The 21,521-nt window shown below is 50.0% G+C and overlaps 2 protein-coding genes across 2 annotated transcripts; both read left to right on the top strand.

Moving 5' to 3' along the window:
• The first annotated feature begins 1,948 nt into the window (after positions 1–1,948).
• LOC100490886 lies at positions 1,949–8,039 on the top strand. Its single transcript, XM_031895286.1, has 5 exons — positions 1,949–2,053; positions 5,254–5,349; positions 6,284–7,133; positions 7,442–7,616; positions 7,688–8,039. Exons 1-5 carry the CDS (start codon positions 2,047–2,049, stop codon positions 7,886–7,888), a joined length of 1,329 nt encoding a protein of 442 aa, XP_031751146.1. The 5' UTR covers positions 1,949–2,046; the 3' UTR covers positions 7,889–8,039.
• A 7,126-nt stretch (positions 8,040–15,165) lies between these two features.
• Positions 15,166–21,206, top strand: glod5 (glyoxalase domain containing 5). The gene is made up of 4 exons (NM_001045618.1): positions 15,166–15,211; positions 18,889–19,038; positions 19,229–19,384; positions 20,495–21,206. Exons 1-4 carry the CDS (start codon positions 15,173–15,175, stop codon positions 20,630–20,632), a joined length of 483 nt encoding a protein of 160 aa, NP_001039083.1. The 5' UTR covers positions 15,166–15,172; the 3' UTR covers positions 20,633–21,206.
• The last annotated feature ends 315 nt before the right edge of the window (positions 21,207–21,521 follow it).

Below are 21,521 nucleotides of genomic sequence, written 5' to 3'. Positions count from 1 at the left end.
TGTATAAGGCAAGATGGTGGCACTATGGGTAGATAGGGTGTATAAGGCAAGATGGTGGCACTATAGGTAGATAGTGTGCATAAGGCAAGATGGTGGCACTATGGGTAGATAGTGTGCATAAGGCAAGATGGTGGCACTATGGGTAGATAGTGTGCATAAGGCAAGATGGTGGCACTATGGGTAGATAGTGTGTATAAAGCAAGATGGTGGCACTATGGGTAGATAGGGTGTATAAAGCAAGATGGTGGCACTATGGGTAGATAGTGTGCATAAGGCAAGATGGTGGCACTATGGGTAGATAGGGTGAATAAGGCAAGATGGTGGCACTATGGGTAGATAGTGTGTATAAGGCAAGATGGTGGCACTATGGGTAGATAGTGTGTATAAGGCAAGATGGTGGCACTATGGGTAGATAGGGTGTATAAGGCAAGATGGTGGCACTATGGGTAGATAGTGTGCATAAGGCAAGATGGTGGCACTATGGGTAGGTAGGGTGTATAAGGCAAGATGGTGGCAATATGATAAAATCACTATTTTATCTTGCCTTATACACCCTACCTACCCATAGTGCCACCATCTTGCCTTATACACCCTACCTACCCATAGTGCCACCATCTTGCTGTAGGGGAAAGTGGTAACTTGGGGAGCAACATAAGCACCATAAAAGTTCATGGAGAAGCAAAATAAGGGCTGTGATTGGCTATTAGGGGCCTCTATGCACCCTATCAGCTTACAGGGGCTTTATTTGGTAGGAAATCTTGTTTTTATTCAACCAAAACTTGCCCCCAAGTCAGGAATTCAAAAATAACTCCCTGGTTTGGGGGCACTGAGAGCAACACCCAAGGGGTTGGGGAGCAACATGTTGCCCTGAGCCGCTGGTTGGGGATCACTGGGCTACATAGAGACATTAGGGCATGATGGCCACAGTAGGGCAAGATGACAGTAGGACACAATGGTGACAGTGCAACACTAAAGAGACAGTAGGAAGAGATGCTAGCAGTAGGACAAGGAATGACTGTAGGATTAGATAGGAACTGTAGGGTAAGGAGAGAATAGAAAAAGATAGTGACAGTAAGACAAGGGGGTGGCAGTGAGAAAAGATGATAACAACAGGGCAAGAAAGTGCCAGTACGGAAATATGGTGATAGATGATGCAGACAGTAGGACAGACAATATGGAAAAACATCAGTACTAGTTCAGTGTTGCTGAATCTGTGGGCCTGTAGTACATAAAGTACCCAACCAAGAGCTGAGTGGCACATACCTGGCACAATTACACTATGTGCCCAAGATTTGCCATTACTTTATTGTGCCAGGGGCTTGCAGCCTTTGTTATGTGCCTCTATCTATTGTGTTGGACTGGAGAAGCAGCCCCATTAGGGGAATGTAATGGTCATTTACCCCAGGGGCAGGCAGGAACTGCTATGGTAAAGGTTTTGGCACCACAGTTAAATCTGGGAGACCGCCGGCGACAGATCTTTCTATACACCATCATCCTTTTCTCTACAGGTGACACCTAGTGGCCGAATGCGGAATACATCAATAAAATGGATAAGCATGTATATATATATATAAACTAATGGAGCCACTGAAGGTAGAGTCATGTGTAGCAGCCCTACACCTCAGCTTTATTTCTCAGTATAACTATGCACTGATGTCAGCTGCAGACATAAGTAACCAACATGCTTCCAGATGCACAGAACTACAACTCCCAGTACAACGGGGCAGACTTTTAGGGGTCTAAGGACAAGACCACATTGCCTCGGCCACAGGCACTCATCTAAGTAGCTGGGAAGATGCAAATATACTGGACCCTAAGTGGTAGTAACACAATAATTGTGGGTACTTGTTTCCTCACATAATTCTACTGTTCCCCACCCTGTGATTGGTCAATCGCTTCCTGTGAATAGAAGATAAAGAGAAAGTGTGAGTGGATAAAAGGCACTCGGGGACAGGGCTTTGTACTCAGTGGAAGGAAGAAGCCCCTGAGCATCACTGTAAGAACTACCAGCACAGGAGAGTGAGGTGATTGGCTGCTCGCGTCACCATGCCTGGTAATGACCCATCACTTACTTGCCTTTGTTTTCCTAATGGGGGTGCAGGGGGGGATACACTGCTACACAAATGCCTTATATGCTATACATACACTGTGATACAACTGCTATTTATGTCTTAAATGTTATTCTATGACAATTTGCCATTGGCCTTTGTTAATTCTTGGAGGTTGTTGTTTTATCTTTTCTCTCCAATCAGGAATTTAATGTGTTATCTGGTTGCTAGGGTGGCACTTACCAGGCAGTGGGTTAAATAACAGTAGGAGGGCTGAATATATAGATAAGTAATAACATTACATACACCCCTTTGAGAATTAATCTGCCTTATGGTTGCTGGGGTCAGTGATCCTAGCAACCAACGAGCGGATTATTTTTTTTTTTAAGTTTCTTGCTACCCGATATCGCCCACCCGTAGGTGGGGATATCGGGTGAAGATCCGCTCGCTTGGCGACATCGCCAAGCGAGCGGATCTTATAGTGTATGGGCACCGATATTCTGCTTGTTCAAGTAATCATCCAGGCCCCTCTTATAGGCATTAACAGAATCTGTAGTTTTCAGGCTGAGAACAAGATCCCTTTTGAATAGTGGCAATTTTCCAGTCTTCCAGCACAATGCCAGACCTCAAGGAATCCTGAAAAACTAAAGGTGGTTATAGACTGGCAGCTGCTGATTTAAAGAAACAGTAACACCAAAAAATGAAAGCGTATAAAAGTAATTACAGTGTTATGCACTGTTACCCTGCACTGGTACAACTGAAACCCTACTATAGTTTATATAAACAAAGCTGCTGTGTAGCCCCGGGGCAGCCATTCAAAGGAGAAAAGGCACAGGTTACTTAGCAGATAACAGATAAAACACCATTGTATTCAACAGAGATTATCTGTTATCTGCTGTGTAACCTGTGCCTTTTCTCCTTTTTCCAGCTCGAATATTTTAATTACTTTAAAACACTTTCATTTTTTGGTGTTACTGTTCCCTTAAGTCTTTCAGACTGATTCAGTAGCTTATCTTTCCGTGTATGGGGCCAGGAGTTTGATTTTCCTGTTGGATCGGGGACTGTATTGGCCCATTGACAGGAAAAGCTGTGGGACTAAGGGCTCTGGCACACAGGGAGATTAGTCGCCCACGACAAATCTCCCTGTTCGCGGGCGACTAATCTCCCCGAGTTGCCATCAGTTGCCATCCCACCGGCGACAATGTAAGTCCTGGACCTGTTTACCTTTACATGTTCAAGTCTCTTTTGAATTCCCTACTCAGTGACCCATGTATCTTAAATTGTACTTATCATGTATCTTAATTGTCTCCATCTTGTCCTGCTGTCTTCATCTTGTCCCCCTGTCTCCATCTAGTCCTGCTGTCTCTGTCTTGTCCCCCTCTCTCCATATTACCACAGTATTGTAATGCTTTACCATCTTACCTGTCACCATGTTGCCGGTTTCATCTAGCCACAGTGTCAGCATTTTATACTACTTTTGCCACACTGTCACAGTTTAACCTTACTGGTATCATACCTTACTGTCTCCATCTTGTCCTGCTGCCTCCATTTTGTCCTGCTGCCTCCATCTTGTCCTGCTGCCTCCATCTTGCCCTACTATTTCCATCTTGTCTTGCTGTCTCCATCTTGTTCTACTGTCTCCTTCTTGTCCTGCTGTCTCCATCTTGTTCTGCTGCCTCCATCTTGTCCTGCTGCCTCCATCTTGCCCTGCTGCCTCCATCTTGTTCTGCTGCCTCCATCTTGTTCTGCTGCCTCCATCTTGCCCTGCTGTCTCCATCTTGCCCTGCTGTCTCCATCTTGCCCTGCTGTCTCCATCTTGCCCTGCTGTCTCCATCTTGCCCTGCTGTCTCCATCTTGCCCTGCTGTCTCCATCTTGCCCTGCTGTCTCCATCTTGCCCTGCTGTCTCCATCTTGCCCTGCTGTCTCCATCTTGCCCTGCTGTTCCCATCTTGTTCTGCTGCCTCTATCTTGCCCTACTGTTTCCATCTTGTCTTACTGTCTCCATCTTGCCCTGTCTCCATCTTGTCCTACTGTCTCCATCTTGCCCTGCTGTCTCCATCTTGCCCTACTGTCTCCATCTTGTCCTACTGTCTTCATCTTGTCCCCCTGTCTCCATCTTGTCCTGCTGTCTCTGTCTTGTCCCCCTCTCTCCATATTACCACAGTATTGTAATGCTTTACCATCTTACCTGTCACCATGTTGCCGGTTTCATCTAGCCACAGTGTCAGCATTTTATACTACTTTTGCCACACTGTCACAGTTTAACCTTACTGGTATCATACCTTACTGTCTCCATCTTGTCCTGCTGCCTCCATTTTGTCCTGCTGCCTCCATCTTGTCCTGCTGCCTCCATCTTGCCCTACTATTTCCATCTTGTCTTGCTGTCTCCATCTTGTTCTACTGTCTCCTTCTTGTCCTGCTGTCTCCATCTTGTTCTGCTGCCTCCATCTTGTCCTGCTGTCTCCATCTTGCCCTGCTGTCTCCATCTTGCCCTGCTGTCTCCATCTTGCCCTGCTGTCTCCATCTTGCCCTGCTGTCTCCATCTTGCCCTGCTGTCTCCATCTTGCCCTGCTGTCTCCATCTTGCCCTGCTGTCTCCATCTTGCCCTGCTGTCTCCATCTTGCCCTGCTGTCTCCATCTTGCCCTGCTGTCTCCATCTTGCCCTGCTGTCTCCATCTTGCCCTGCTGTCTCCATCTTGCCCTGCTGTCTCCATCTTGCCCTGCTGTCTCCATCTTGCCCTGCTGTCTCCATCTTGCCCTGCTGTCTCCATCTTGCCCTGCTGTTCCCATCTTGTTCTGCTGCCTCTATCTTGCCCTACTGTTTCCATCTTGTCTTACTGTCTCTATCTTGTCCCCCTGTCCCCCTGTATTGTATTTTATCCAAGATGCTTTACCATCTTGCCTGCCACAGTGTTGCCATACTTACCATGTCTGTCTTTATCTTGTCTTATTTTCTCCGGTCTCCTTCTTGCCCCAGTATTTTTGTTTTATCTTATGCTTACCATGCTTCACTCTATTTATTTTGTGCTACTGTCATCTTCTTATCCTACAGTCTCCATCTTCCCGTACTGACAGCCTTCCTTTGCTATTACCCCCATCCTCCAGCTTTCTTGCCCTGCTATCCCTGCCAATCCCCACCTACACCTGCTATTTCAACCCATGAGAAGGTGCAGGAATTCATCACTGTAATTTTATTCCCCACTAGGGAGCGCTGCTGCTATTGTGGGATTCTTCCTTATTCTGTGCCTTGTGGGTTCGGGTTCTAGCACGGCAGAATTAGATGAACGCTCTGACACATGTGGTAAGTCCAGTTACTTTTGGGGTTGTGATTGCTCCCCCTATCTGTACTGCCAGTTAAAGCAGAATACTCATTGGTTGCTATGAGCAATTGGACAAAGACAGTAGCTCATAGGGCGGTTTAATCCACAGTTTAATTTGTTTAAAATAACAAACTCCATGGAATTCCCCTCCTTTCCATTTCTGTCTACAAAAACGTCACTCCACATTGGGGGGCAGCTCTGTTTGTTCTTCCTGCTCCTGGGTTGCTCTCCTTCCATGACAAGTCAGGAACCACCCCAGGGTAAGTGAATCTAATCTGCCCCCCCCCCCCAGTACCCAAGCAGAGAGCTCTAATTCTCCGTCCTTCCTGCTCCTGGGCTGTTCTCTTTCCCATGGTCAGGCAGGAACTTTCCCCAGGGTAAGTGAATCCTATGTGTACTTACCTAGGTGCAGAGCTCTGATCCTCTGTTCTTCCAGTTCCGGGGAGCACTTGGTGGGTGCTGGGCAGTTACATTACAGATAAGAGAGAGCTGGGCCCAGTTGCACTTGGGCTTAAGGTCAATTAAATCTGCTCAGAGGGAGGAGGGGAGGGGATAAGATGAATCAGTATGAAAGAGTATGGGGCCCAGTATTTGAAGCCCAGACATTTAGGCTACTGGTACACAAGGAGACTAGTCGCCCGCGCTACTTACTGCAGGTTACTAACCTTGAAATGCTTTCCCACCAGCAATAATGTAAATCACCAGGGGGAAAACACATGGCACTTCGTTTTTTCCAAAGACCCCCCTCTTGAGTAAACTTCGGAAAAATTAAGCACCACATATGTTTTCCCACCGGAGATTTATATTATTGCTGTGGGAAAGCTTTTCAAGATTTACCCCCCAAGATTTACCACAGGCGACTTATCTCCTTGTCTGCCATCAACCTTATAGAATAACGGTGTGTTTGCATTTCAGGGGCCATTTTGTTTTCAGTGCAACAAGATTTCACGGCCCGAGCTGCGGCCCCACCCAGATCCATCAATGATAACTATCCCTGCAGGGCGGCACGCCTCGGGAAACTGTACAATGTCAGACTTATCGCGTTCAGTCCCAATGGGAGACTGTATGCTGTCCGGGGCAGACAACTCTACGTGGGCAGAATGAGGTCTTGTGCAAACCAGGACTGGTTTAGAGCTTCCACCCGCATTGGGAAATGTGGCTGGAACAGATTCAAATTTATATTCTTCCACCCCAATGGGCTCCTCTATGCAGTTACCTACAGTGGGGAGCTATATAGGGGCCCACCGCCAACCAATCAGTGTCAGAGCTGGAGAAGAAGGGCTACCAAAATTGGAAGGTGCGGCTGGAACTATTTCGATGCTCTCTTTTTCGACCCAAGAGGCATTCTCTATGGGGTTACCAATGACGACCGTCTTGTCAAGAGGTATCCGCCAACAGGCATAAATGACAGATGGCTTTCCTCCAGTACCACAATTGGCAGGGGCGGCTGGCGCGTCCTCACCCACTTCATTGCCTTTAGCCCAGACGGAAATCTGTGGGCTGTCAATAAGGCAAATGGGTTTATTTACAGAGGGAGGGCCCCACAGAACCCATGTAATAGTTATCTGAGTAATGCCAAACGGGTGGGCAGTGGCTATAATAGGTATAGATTAATGGCCTTCACCAGAGGGTCCATTGTGCAGAAAATCCTCAGTTTCCAGTTCTTCCCAGAATCGGGACAGATAGTGGCGCAGAGCACGGAACTGCTAAAGAAAGAAATCTATGACAACCGGGAGGGCAGCGACCAGCTAAACCGCACATTCACGTGAGTATCGGGGCAGATCTTCAACGCCCTTTCATGCTTTCATAATAACAAATATGACCTGGAGGTCCCATTAGCCCCTGGTTTTGTGCCTATATATTACAATTAGCCTATTTTTCCCATTGTGTATGAGATATCGACTGCGCTTCCTCAGCCTAACATGATTTCCTGTTGCTAACAAGCCAACCATGCTGTGTCCGTAAACTATAATAAGCCAATTAGAGTGGGGAATATCAGTCAGTGACTCACAGCATGAGTGTACTGCTTAGAAAGAGGAGGCAATGTAAAAACGCCTGCTTTCTGTCTGTTAGACTGGATCAAACCATGGAAGAGAAGAGCGCGTTTAGGCACAGCACTGAATCAGAATATGGGGGAGACGCAACGTTGACAGATGGAATCCCGCAAGTCGCCTCAGAAGGGGAGAAGATATCCATCGATAGAAGCACCCACCATCAATGGAACTTCACTGACACCAATGAGAGACAGGTAAGAGGTTACTAGTGACACCTATGAATGTGATTGGCTGACAGACTGATTGATAATTCCTGTTTTCCCAGATCACATTCTCCCTGCGCAAAAGCTTCCCGATAAAAGCCGGAAAAGGATTACACGTTATCGCCTCTGTTCAAAAAGCCACTGTGGAAGTTCCGTACCGCGCAGAAGTCATCACTGAGTGCGGCTCCAATGCCACCATAGAGGGAACCTGGCAAGGCGTTACCTATTATAATCTGATGGTGGATCAGGAGGAGTTCGACTGAGGATCCCACGGGTCATTTCCTGTGTCCTGGGGTATTAGGGGCAAACGTGGGAATCCCACAGGGGGCGTAACCTTGGGTCACATGTTGTTGGTGGGATAAAGGGTCGGTCCAGTACAAGCTGAGCAGCCATACACACTGGGGGGGGGGGGGCAGTAATATCTGAGCCAATGAGTATCAGTAATATCTGAGCCAATGAGTATCAGCAGACAGTGCTTACGCTATTCATGCTAAGGCAAAATACACAGAAATAAATGCTTTGTTTTTCTGCAGCTTCTCTTGCTATTCAGTCATTTGTGCCATAATCAAACCTATTACAGTCTATCTCCTGGGCTGGGTGCCTGCCCGCTACTTTAGCCTGAAACACCATGCACCCAGAGCACCCAGGGCCCAGGAGAGGCGCTCTGAATCATGTCAGGGCCACAGTCAACTGGGGGTTTAGCAGCAGCAATATAAATGAATTTGCAGAGATAAAATAGTTTGGGCCTTTGTATAAACTGGGTTGTCCTTTGTGTACATGCTCTATGATGTTTAATACTACAAATGGGAATTTAGTAATTTCACGGCAGGTCATTACTTGCCAGGAGCGCCCTTCCTGTGGATCTCCCTGCCCCTGTGAGCTGCCATTAGTGTTCTAGTCCCGCCCACTTTATGAGTGACAGACGACTATTCCCCCCCCCCTATAAGCTGCCATAGTTGTTGGTTTAACTGTAAGACAGAGAGGACTGATAACAGCTAGAAACCACTAGTTTATTCAGCAAATGCAATTATTATTATTATTATTATTATATCAGCCTAATTCTGTCGCTGCAGGTAGGAAACAAAAAAATAAATTACTTCTCCTCTTATAAATATATAGAAAATAACAATATCTATCCTGTGAGCAGGCTGGGTGCAAGGCACTGGGGGTACAGAGAGACAGTATACGCAGAGCTGTACTGGGGGTACAGAGAGAGACAGTATACACAGAGCTGTACTGGGGGTACAGAGAGACAGTATACGCAGAGCTGTACTGGGGGTACAGAGAGAGACAGTATACACAGAGCTGTACTGGGGGTACAGAGAGACAGTATACGCAGAGCTGTACTGGGGGTACAGAGAGAGACAGTATACACAGAGCTGTACTGGGGGTACAGAGAGACAGTATACACAGAGCTGTACTGGGGGTACAGAGAGAGACAGTATACACAGAGCTGTACTGGGGGTACAGAGAGACAGTATACACAGAGCTGTACTGGGGGTACAGAGAGAGACAGTATACACAGAGCTGTACTGGGGGTACAGAGAGACAGTATACACAGAGCTGTACTGGGGGTACAGAGAGAGACAGTATACACAGAGCTGTACTGGGGGTACAGAGAGACAGTATACACAGAGCTGTACTGGGGGTACAGAGAGACAGTATACACAGAGCTGTACTGGGGGTACAGAGAGACAGTATACACAGAGCTGTACTGGGGGTACAGAGAGAGACAGTATACACAGAGCTGTACTGGGGGTACAGAGAGACAGTATACACAGAGCTGTACTGGGGGTACAGAGAGAGACAGTATACACAGAGCTGTACTGGGGGTACAGAGAGACAGTATACACAGAGCTGTACTGGGGGTACAGAGAGACAGTATACACAGAGCTGTACTGGGGGTACAGAGAGACAGTATACACAGAGCTGTACTGGGGGTACAGAGAGAGACAGTATACACAGAGCTGTACTGGGGGTACAGAGAGACAGTATACACAGAGCTGTACTGGGGGTACAGAGAGAGACAGTATACACAGAGCTGTACTGGGGGTACAGAGAGAGACAGTATACACAGAGCTGTACTGGGGGTACAGAGAGACAGTATACGCAGAGCTGTACTGGGGGTACAGAGAGAGACAGTATACGCAGAGCTGTACTGGGGGTACAGAGAGACAGTATACGCAGAGCTGCACTGGGGGTACAGAGAGACAGTATACGCAGAGCTGTACTGGGGGTACAGAGAGAGACAGTATACGCAGAGCTGTACTGGGGGTACAGAGAGAGACAGTATACACAGAGCTGCACTGGGGGTACAGAGAGACAGTATACACAGAGCTGTACTGGGGGTACAGAGAGACAGTATACACAGAGCTGCACTGGGGGTACAGAGAGAGACAGTATACACAGAGCTGCACTGGGGGTACAGAGAGAGACAGTATACACAGAGCTGCACTGGGGGTACAGAGAGAGACAGTATACACAGAGCTGCACTGGGGGTACAGAGAGACAGTATACACAGAGCTGCACTGGGGGTACAGAGAGGCAGTATACACAGAGCTGTACTGGGGGTACAGAGAGACAGTATACACAGAGCTGTACTGGGGGTACAGAGAGACAGTATACACAGAGCTGTACTGGGGGTACAGAGAGAGACAGTATACACAGAGCTGTACTGGGGGTACAGAGAGACAGTATACACAGAGCTGTACTGGGGGTACAGAGAGAGACAGTATACACAGAGCTGTACTGGGGGTACAGAGAGACAGTATACACAGAGCTGTACTGGGGGTACAGAGAGACAGTATACACAGAGCTGTACTGGGGGTACAGAGAGACAGTATACGCAGAGCTGTACTGGGGGTACAGAGAGAGACAGTATACGCAGAGCTGTACTGGGGGTACAGAGAGACAGTATACACAGAGCTGTACTGGGGGTACAGAGAGACAGTATACACAGAGCTGTACTGGGGGTACAGAGAGACAGTATACACAGAGCTGTACTGGGGGTACAGAGAGAGACAGTATACACAGAGCTGTACTGGGGGTACAGAGAGACAGTATACACAGAGCTGTACTGGGGGTACAGAGAGAGACAGTATACACAGAGCTGTACTGGGGGTACAGAGAGACAGTATACACAGAGCTGTACTGGGGGTACAGAGAGACAGTATACACAGAGCTGTACTGGGGGTACAGAGAGACAGTATACACAGAGCTGTACTGGGGGTACAGAGAGAGACAGTATACGCAGAGCTGTACTGGGGGTACAGAGAGAGACAGTATACACAGAGCTGTACTGGGGGTACAGAGAGAGACAGTATACACAGAGCTGCACTGGGGGTACAGAGAGAGACAGTATACACAGAGCTGCACTGGGGGTACAGAGAGAGACAGTATACACAGAGCTGTACTGGGGTACAGAGAGACAGTATACACAGAGCTGTACTGGGGGTACAGAGAGAGACAGTATACACAGAGCTGCACTGGGGGTACAGAGAGGCAGTATACACAGAGCTGTACTGGGGGTACAGAGAGAGACAGTATACACAGAGCTGCACTGGGGGTACAGAGAGAGACAGTATACACAGAGCTGCACTGGGGGTACAGAGAGGCAGTACACACAGAGCTGCACTAGGGGTACAGAGAGACAGTATACACAGAGCTGCACTGGGGGTACAGAGAGAGACAGTATACACAGAGCTGTACTGGGGGTACAGAGAGGCAGTATACACAGAGCTGTACTGGGGGTACAGAGAGACAGTATACACAGAGCTGTACTGGGGGTACAGAGAGACAGTATACGCAGAGCTGTACTGGGGGTACAGAGAGACAGTATACGCAGAGCTGTACTGGGGGTACAGAGAGAAAGTATACGCAGAGCTGTACTGGGGTACAGAGAGACAGTATACGCAGAGCTGTACTGGGGGTACAGAGAGAGACAGTATACGCAGAGCTGTACTGGGGGTACAGAGAGAGACAGTATACGCAGAGCTGTACTGGGGGTACAGAGAGAGACAGTATACGCAGAGCTGTACTGGGGGTACAGAGAGAGACAGTATACGCAGAGCTGTACTGGGGGTACAGAGAGAGACAGTATACGCAGAGCTGTACTGGGGGTACAGAGAGAGACAGTATACACAGAGCTGTACTGGGGGTACAGAGAGAGACAGTATACACAGAGCTGTACTGGGGGTACAGAGAGAGACAGTATACGCAGAGCTGTACTGGGGGTACAGAGAGACAGTATACACAGAGCTGTACTGGGGGTACAGAGAGAGACAGTATACACAGAGCTGCACTGGGGGTACAGAGAGAGACAGTATACACAGAGCTGCACTGGGGGTACAGAGAGAGACAGTATACACAGAGCTGTACTGGGGGTACAGAGAGAGACAGTATACACAGAGCTGTACTGGGGGTACAGAGAGAGACAGTATACACAGAGCTGTACTGGGGGTACAGAGAGAGACAGTATACGCAGAGCTGTACTGGGGGTACAGAGAGACAGTATACACAGAGCTGTACTGGGGGTACAGAGAGAGACAGTATACACAGAGCTGTACTGGGGGTACAGAGAGACAGTATACACAGAGCTTTACTGGGGGTACAGAGAGACAGTATACACAGAGCTGTACTGGGGGTACAGAGAGACAGTATACACAGAGCTGTACTGGGGGTACAGAGAGACAGTATACACAGAGCTGTACTGGGGGTACAGAGAGACAGTATACACAGAGCTGTACTGGGGGTACAGAGAGACAGTATACACAGAGCTGTACTGGGGGTACAGAGAGACAGTATACGCAGAGCTGTACTGGGGGTACAGAGAGACAGTATACGCAGAGCTGTACTGGGGGTACAGAGAGAGACAGTATACGCAGAGCTGTACTGGGGGTACAGAGAGAGACAGTATACACAGAGCTGTACTGGGGGTACAGAGAGAGACAGTATACGCAGAGCTGTACTGGGGGTACAGAGAGAGACAGTATACGCAGAGCTGTACTGGGGGTACAGAGAGAGACAGTATACGCAGAGCTGTACTGGGGGTACAGAGAGAGACAGTATACGCAGAGCTGTACTGGGGGTACAGAGAGAGACAGTATACGCAGAGCTGTACTGGGGGTACAGAGAGAGACAGTATACGCAGAGCTGTACTGGGGGTACAGAGAGAGACAGTATACACAGAGCTGTACTGGGGGTACAGAGAGACAGTATACGCAGAGCTGTACTGGGGTACAGAGAGAGACAGTATACACAGAGCTGCACTGGGGGTACAGAGAGAGACAGTATACACAGAGCTGCACTGGGGGTACAGAGAGAGACAGTATACACAGAGCTGTACTGGGGGTACAGAGAGAGACAGTATACACAGAGCTGTACTGGGGGTACAGAGAGAGACAGTATACACAGAGCTGTACTGGGGGTACAGAGAGAGACAGTATACGCAGAGCTGTACTGGGGGTACAGAGAGACAGTATACACAGAGCTGTACTGGGGGTACAGAGAGAGACAGTATACACAGAGCTGTACTGGGGGTACAGAGAGACAGTATACACAGAGCTTTACTGGGGGTACAGAGAGACAGTATACACAGAGCTGTACTGGGGGTACAGAGAGACAGTATACACAGAGCTGTACTGGGGGTACAGAGAGACAGTATACACAGAGCTGTACTGGGGGTACAGAGAGACAGTATACACAGAGCTGTACTGGGGGTACAGAGAGACAGTATACACAGAGCTGTACTGGGGGTACAGAGAGACAGTATACGCAGAGCTGTACTGGGGGTACAGAGAGACAGTATACGCAGAGCTGTACTGGGGGTACAGAGAGAGACAGTATACGCAGAGCTGTACTGGGGGTACAGAGAGAGACAGTATACACAGAGCTGTACTGGGGGTACAGAGAGAGACAGTATACGCAGAGCTGTACTGGGGGTACAGAGAGAGACAGTATACGCAGAGCTGTACTGGGGGTACAGAGAGAGACAGTATACGCAGAGCTGTACTGGGGGTACAGAGAGAGACAGTATACGCAGAGCTGTACTGGGGGTACAGAGAGAGACAGTATACGCAGAGCTGTACTGGGGGTACAGAGAGAGACAGTATACGCAGAGCTGTACTGGGGGTACAGAGAGAGACAGTATACACAGAGCTGTACTGGGGGTACAGAGAGACAGTATACGCAGAGCTGTACTGGGGGTACAGAGAGAGACAGTATACGCAGAGCTGTACTGAGGGTACAGAGAGAGACAGTATACGCAGAGCTGTACTGGGGGTACAGAGAGAGACAGTATACGCAGAGCTGTACTGGGGGTACAGAGAGAGACACTAGCATACCTCCCAACATTTTAAAATGATAAAGAGGGACAAAAAGATCTTGCGCGCACAGCGCACCAAACACTTTGTGTGGCCACGCCCACTTATTTGCCACACCCACAAAATACCACTCCCCATTTTACAAAAACACCCTTTTTCAATGGTTTGCATGGCAGTGTCAGACGCACTAGGTTTCAAGACTAACACAGTGGCTCCCACATATAATGACAAGCCCTAAGCATTCCGTGGCAGCCACATTGAGAGGCCTCTAGCATTTCATAACTCAGTGCAGCAATAACATTTCGGCTATACTTTATATTAGTTCTGTGTAACTTGCACCTCCTGCTGTAGCTAAACTGCAAATACCAACATCAACAGATACTGAGAGTTGTAGTTCAGCATCAGACTCTGCAGCTTTTATATGAAGGAAGGCTGAGCTTGGCCTAAATGCTATAAATAAACTGGGTAGAGACATAAGAGAAATGAGAGGGAAACTGACAGAGAGAGACCGGCAGTCAGAGAGAAAGAAATTGGAAGCAGCATCAGTGAAACTTTCTAATGAATAACATGCACCTTGGCTGTAGGGGAGAGGCAGCCGGGGAGGGGCAATACCTCCAGCCGGGGCAATAACTCCAGCAGGCGCAATACCTCCAGCCGGGGCAGTTTAGTATCGCTGCATTCTTTCTCTTTACCCGGAGCAGTTGTGGGGGGGGGGGGGAACTGAAGGCGTCACTGCAAATTGCGGGACATTCAAACAGCAAGTGGGACAGCAATACACTTGGGGGGTCACTAGTAAAAGGCAAAATGGCTTCCCACTCAGTGGGATGAGAGAGCAGTCAGTGCAGCAGCCTGAGGGCATTCCATGTGCCCCTGACTATTTACAGGCCCTGGGAGCCTTACCTTGTACCTGGGCAAACACAGCTGCAGAGTGAAGGCACTAAGAGAGTCAACGAGCAGTTACCACAAGTTGGCAAAGCCCCACCCTCCCTGAAACACCGCCCCACCCTCCCATAGGCACCGCCCATCCCATAGGCACCGCCCCACCCTCCCTGAAACACCGCCCCCCCCCTCCCTGAGGCACCGCCCCCCCTCCCTGAGGCACCGCCCCCCCTCCCTGAGGCACCGCCCCCCCCCTCCCTGAGGCACCGCCCCCTACTCACCAGGAAGTGCAGCAAGGAAATCACCTGTGTCTCATTCAGTCCGGAACCTGAAGCTCCCACCGCAGATATGTTCCCCCTCTGCCGCCTGCTTGCCTGCCGTGCCCAGGTACTGAGTGCCCACTCACACATACAGCCCAGGTACTGAGTGCCCACTCACACACACAGCCCAGGTACTGAGTGCCCACTCACACACACACAGCCCAGGTACTGAGTGCCCACTCACACACACACAGCCCAGGTACTGAGTGCCCACTCACACACACACAGCCCAGGTACTGAGTGCCCACTCACACAGCCTAGGTACTGAGTGCCCACTCACACATACAGCCCAGGGACTGAGTGCCCACTCACACACACAGCCCAGGTACTGAGTGCCCACTCACACACACAGCCCAGGTACTGAGTGCCCACTCACACACATACAGCCCAGGTACTGAGTGCCCACTCACACACACACAGCCCAGGTACTGAGTGCCCACTCACACACAGCCCAGGTACTGAGTGCCCACTCACACACACCACAGCCCAGGTACTGAGTGCCCACTCACACATACAGCCCAGGTACTGAGTGCCCACTCACACATACACACACACACAGCCCAGGTACTGAGTGCCCACTCACACACATACAGCCCAGGTACTGAGTGCCCACTCACACACAGCCCAGGTACTGAGTGCCCACTCACACACACACACAGCCCAGGTACTGAGTGCCCACTCACACAGCCCAGGTACTGAGTGCCCACTCACAGAGCCCAGGTACTGAGTGCCCACTCTCACACACACAGCCCAGGTACTGAGTGCCCACTCACACATACAGCCCAGGTACTGAGTGCCCACTCACACATACACACACACACAGCCCAGGTACTGAGTGCCCACTCACACACATACAGCCCAGGTACTGAGTGCCCACTCACACACAGCCCAGGTAATGAGTGCCCACTCACACACACACACAGCCCAGGTACTGAGTGCCCACTCACACAGCCCAGGTACTGAGTGCCCACTCACAGAGCCCAGGTACTGAGTGCCCACTCTCACACACACAGCCCAGGTACTGAGTGCCCACTCACACAGCCTAGGTACTGAGTGCCCACTCACACATACAGCCCAGGTACTGAGTGCCCACTCACACACAGCCCAGGTACTGAGTGCCCACTCACACACACAGCCCAGGTACTGAGTGCCCACTCACACACATACAGCCCAGGTACTGAGTGCCAACTCACACACACACAGCCCAGGTACTGAGTGCCCACTCACACACACAGCCCAGGTACTGAGTGCCCACTCACACACATACAGCCCAGGTACTGAGTGCCAACTCACACACACACAGCCCAGGTACTGAGTGCCCACTCACACACAGCCCAGGTACTGAGTGCCCACTCACACACAGCCCAGGTACTGAGTGCCCACTCACACATACAGCCCAGGTACTGAGTGCCCACTCACACATACACACACAGCCCAGGTACTGAGTGCCCACTCACACACATACAGCCCAGGTACTGAGTGCCCACTCACACACAGCCCAGGTAATGAGTGACCACTCACACATACAGCCCAGGTACTGAGTGCCCACTCACACATACACACACAGCCCAGGTACTGAGTGCCCACTCACACACATACAGCCCAGGTACTGAGTGCCCACTCACACATACAGCCCAGGTACTGAGTGCCCACTCACACACATACAGCCCAGGTACTGAGTGCCCACTCACACACATACAGCCCAGGTACTGAGTGCCCACTCACACACATACAGCCCAGGTACTGAGTGCCCACTCACACATACAGCCCAGGTACTGAGTGCACACATACACACACAGCCCAGGTACTGAGTGCCCACTCACACACATACAGCCTAGGTACTGTGTGCCCACTCACACACATACAGCCCAGGTACTGAGTGCCCACTCACACACATACAGCCTAGGTACTGAGTGCCCACTCACACACATACAGCCTAGGTACTGAGTGCCCACTCACACACACACAGCCCAGGTACTGAGTGCCCACTCACACACATACGGCCCAGGTACTGAGTGCCCACTCACACACATACAGCCCAGGTACTGAGTGCCCACTCACATACAGCCCAGGTACTGAGTGCCCACTCACACACATACAGCCCAGGTACTGAGTGCCCACTCACACACATACAGCCTAGGTACTGAGTGCCCACTCACACACACACAGCCTAGGTACTGAGTGCCCACTCACACACACACAGCCCAGGTACTGAGTGCCCACTCACACACATACAGCCCAGGTACTGAGTGCCCACTCACACACATACAGCCCAGGTACTGAGTGCCCACTCACACATACACACACACAGCCCAGGTACTGAGTGCCCACTCACACACATACAGCCCAGGTACTGAGTGCCTACTCACACACAGCCCAGGTACTTAGTGCCCACACACATACAGCCCAGGTACTGAGTGCCCACTCACACATACACACACACAGCCCAGGTACTGAGTGCCCACTCACACACATACAGCCTAGGTACTGAGTGCCCACTCACACACATACAGCCTAGGTACTGAGTGCCCACTCACATACAGCCCAGGTACTGAGTGCCAACTCACACATACAGCCCAGGTACTGAGTGCCCACTCAAACAGCCCAGGTACTGAGTGCCCACTCACACATACATACAGCTCAGTTACTGAGTGCCCACTCACACATACACACATACAGCCCAGGTACTGAGTGCCCACTCACACATACACACATACAGCCCAGGTACTGAGTGCCCACTCACACACATACAGCCCAGGTACTGAGTGCCCACTCACACACATACAGCCCAGGTACTGAGTGCCCACTCACACATACACACACACAGCCCAGGTACTGAGTGCCCACTCACACACATACAGCCCAGGTACTGAGTGCCTACTCACACACAGCCCAGGTACTTAGTGCCCACTCACACACATACAGCCCAGGTACTGAGTGCCCACTCACACATACACACACACAGCCCAGGTACTGAGTGCCCACTCACACACATACAGCCTAGGTACTGAGTGCCCACTCACACACATACAGCCTAGGTACTGAGTGCCCACTCACATACAGCCCAGGTACTGAGTGCCAACTCACACATACAGCCCAGGTACTGAGTGCCCACTCAAACAGCCCAGGTACTGAGTGCCCACTCACACATACATACAGCTCAGTTACTGAGTGCCCACTCACACATACACACATACAGCCCAGGTACTGAGTGCCCACTCACACATACACACATACAGCCCAGGTACTGAGTGCCCACTCACACATACAGCCCAGGTACTGAGTGCCCACTCACACATACAGCCCAGGTACTGAGTGCCCACTCACACATACATACAGCCCAGGTACTGAGTGCCCACTCACACATACAGCCCAGGTACTGAGTGCCCACTCACACATACACAGCCCAGGTACTGAGTGCCAACTCACACATACACAGCCCAGGTACTGAGTGCCCACTCACACATACATACAGCCCAGGTACTGAGTGCCCACTCACACATACATACAGCCCAGGTACTGAGTGCCCACTCACACACATACAGCCCAGGTACTGAGTGCCCACTCACACAGAAACACACACAACCTGCCCACTCAGAACTCTGTGCTTAAGTTCTGTACATGTTTAACTGCACCTTCTCACAGTCTCTCCTGTTACAGAGGGGATCAGAAGGCACAGAGAGAGAAACAGTACAAGCTGCCATGGTGGGGATTTGTATATTGATTTTTGCTTTTTTACTACAGGTCCCTTCCCACCTGGTTCGCTATCTTTCCGACTCTCAGCCTCCCTTCTGCATCCAACGCCTGGACCACCTGGTGCTGACTGTGCGCAGCCTGGACAGAACCATCAACTTCTACACTAAGGTGCTGGGCATGGAAGCCACAACCTTTAAGGTGCTGATCCCATTACCCAAACTTCCCAGTGGGAGAAGAGAGGTCTCTGTTGTACTTATACCCAGGTGGAGGCCGTGGGAAAGCTCTCTGAGAGTCAGGGCCTTTGGGGGTTTATGGGAAATGTAGTGCAATAAGAGATGGAGGGCCACAGGTTGGATATGTGCTAATTCAATACGTTTTATTATTTCAGGGAGGCAGGAAGGCTCTGAGCTTTGGGATGCAAAAGATTAATCTGCATGAGGCTGGGAAAGAATTTGAACCGAAAGCGTCTGTCCCCTCCCCGGGATCAGCTGACCTGTGTCTCATCACCGAGACGCCACTCAGCACTGTGGTGCAACACCTAAAGGTAAGGCCTTATTTCTACCCCTCCCTGCAACAACCCCCCTGACCATCACCTCCAGGTATAACCCTGTAACAGTCAGCTCCGGGTATAACCCCCTGTAACAGTCAGCTCCGGGTATAACCCCCCTAACAGTCCGCTATGGGTATAACCCCCTCTAACAGCCAGCTCTGGGTATAACCCCCCCTAACAGTCTGCTATGGGTATAACCCCCTCTAACAGTCAGCTCTGGGTATAACCCCCTCTAACAGCCAGCTCCAGGTATAACCCCCCTCTAACAGTTAGCTCCGGGTATAACCCCCTCTAACAGTTAGCTCTGGGTATAACCCCCTCTAACAGTTAGCTCCGGGTATAACCCCCTCTAACAGTCAGCTCCGGGTATAACCCCCTCTAACAGTCAGCTCCGTGTATAACCCCCTCTAACAGTCAGCTCCGGGTATAACCCCCTCTAACAGTTAGCTACGGGTATAACCCCCTCTAACAGTCAGCTCCGGGTATAACCCCCTCTAACAGTCAGCTCCGGGTATAACCCCCTCTAACAGTTAGCTACGGGTATAACCCCCTCTAACAGTCAGCTCCGGGTATAACCCCCTCTAACAGTCAGCTCCGGGTATAACCCCCTCTAACAGTCAGCTCCGGGTATAACCCCCTCTAACAGTCAGCTCCGGGTATAACCCCCTCTAACAGTCAGCTCCGGGTATAACCCCCTCTAACAGTCAGCTCCGGGTATAACCCCTCTAACAGTCAGCTCCGGGTATAACCCCCTCTAACAGTCAGCTCCGGGTATAACCCCCTCTAACAGTCAGCTCCGGGTATAACCCCCTCTAACAGTCAGCTCCGGGTATAACCCCTCTAACAGTCAGCTCCGGGTATAACCCCCTCTAACAGTCAGCTCCGGGTATAACCCCCTCTAACAGTCAGCTCCGGGTATAACCCCCTCTAACAGTCAGCTCCGGGTATAACCCCCTCTAACAGTCAGCTCCGGGTATAACCCTCTAAAAATAATATTCAGTACGGGGCCAGGGAAGTATAATAATTAGCTATTAGGAGGGAAAGGGAGATTCTGGCTTCTCCTTACACAGAGTAATAAGTAATAAAATGTATTGAATGTTTCAGGCCTGCGGTGTGCCTGTAGAAGAAGGGCCGGTGAGTCGGACAGGCGCTGTTGGAGAAATCATATCGGTTTATATGCGGGACCCTGACCAGAATCTGATAGAGGTGTCAAACTATGAGTCGGATATTAAGAAGAAATAATCAGGGGGCCGTCCCTGAGATATACAGTATATTGGGGAGCTTTTTCAGTATCTTATCATAGGGCCAAGGGGCATAACCATTTGCCTGCAGGGGGAGATGGATGTGGATCTGCTTATTTTAGGGCTTGGAGAGAATAGAGATTCGAGGGTAAGAGATGTATAAAATCATATGTATAAAACACTATAGGAGGCGTCACATGAGTGCTTCTCCGCAGGCTGGCAATACGCCTCGTGTGGCCTTACCCTTAGGGTCTGGTAATGAGGCCAGTTATGCCTTGGGGAATACCAGACTGCTGAGTGTTATACACATAATATAAAGAGAAGTCAGCAAAATAATCATAGATCTGTTTTCTCTTTGCTGGGCTCACTAATTATCATTTGTACCTGGGACAAAAATAAATAAATAAATAAAAATTAAGACCAGCTGCAACTTTGCTTCTTTCCATTTGCATGATACTGATAGGAGGAGAGCGTCCCCTTTAGTGGGCAGCACTAGAGCTGTATGCACTTATTGCTTCCACGTAACACATGAAGTGCAAATATTTGTGCCTGTTTCCAATAAAATAGTATTTTGCAGTCTGTTTCTGTAGTCTCTCTGTGACTGTGTAGGGGCAGATTACAGTATGCTGGGCTGGTGTGCTGGTACCCGGGCTACAGTATTACGTAGGAAACGATCTGCTCCTTTCTCTCATCCTGCTCTTGTTCCAGCGAGGGGATGAGCTTATACCAGTTGTGTAGTTTGGCATTTACCAGGAACAAGTCTTCCTTCTAGTAACCTCAATTCCAGGAGCCAGTACATTTCTCTGGGACTGCCTGGCACACTACAAGGCATGGGTATAGTGCACATTACATACAGCTGCTGCTTTATGGGTAATGAGAGACAGGGATAT

This window comes from Xenopus tropicalis, chromosome 1 (assembly GCF_000004195.4).
Source record: "Xenopus tropicalis strain Nigerian chromosome 1, UCB_Xtro_10.0, whole genome shotgun sequence".
Taxonomy (NCBI): domain Eukaryota; kingdom Metazoa; phylum Chordata; class Amphibia; order Anura; family Pipidae; genus Xenopus; species Xenopus tropicalis.
This window is presented reverse-complemented; position numbering and strand designations above follow the sequence as displayed.

Bases quoted from the DNA above. Each gene is read 5' to 3' on its own strand.
- LOC100490886 (XM_031895286.1), top strand. The intron at 7,134-7,441 runs GTGAGTATCGGG...TCTGTCTGTTAG, and splicing joins CAGCTAAACCGCACATTCAC to ACTGGATCAAACCATGGAAG. The intron at 7,617-7,687 runs GTAAGAGGTTAC...CTGTTTTCCCAG, and splicing joins CTGACACCAATGAGAGACAG to ATCACATTCTCCCTGCGCAA.
- glod5 (NM_001045618.1), top strand. From the start codon at position 15,173: ATGTTCCCCCTCTGCCGCCTGCTTGCCTGCCGTGCCCAG. The intron at 15,212-18,888 runs GTACTGAGTGCC...TTTTTACTACAG, and splicing joins TGCTTGCCTGCCGTGCCCAG to GTCCCTTCCCACCTGGTTCG. The intron at 19,039-19,228 runs GTGCTGATCCCA...TTATTATTTCAG, and splicing joins TGGAAGCCACAACCTTTAAG to GGAGGCAGGAAGGCTCTGAG.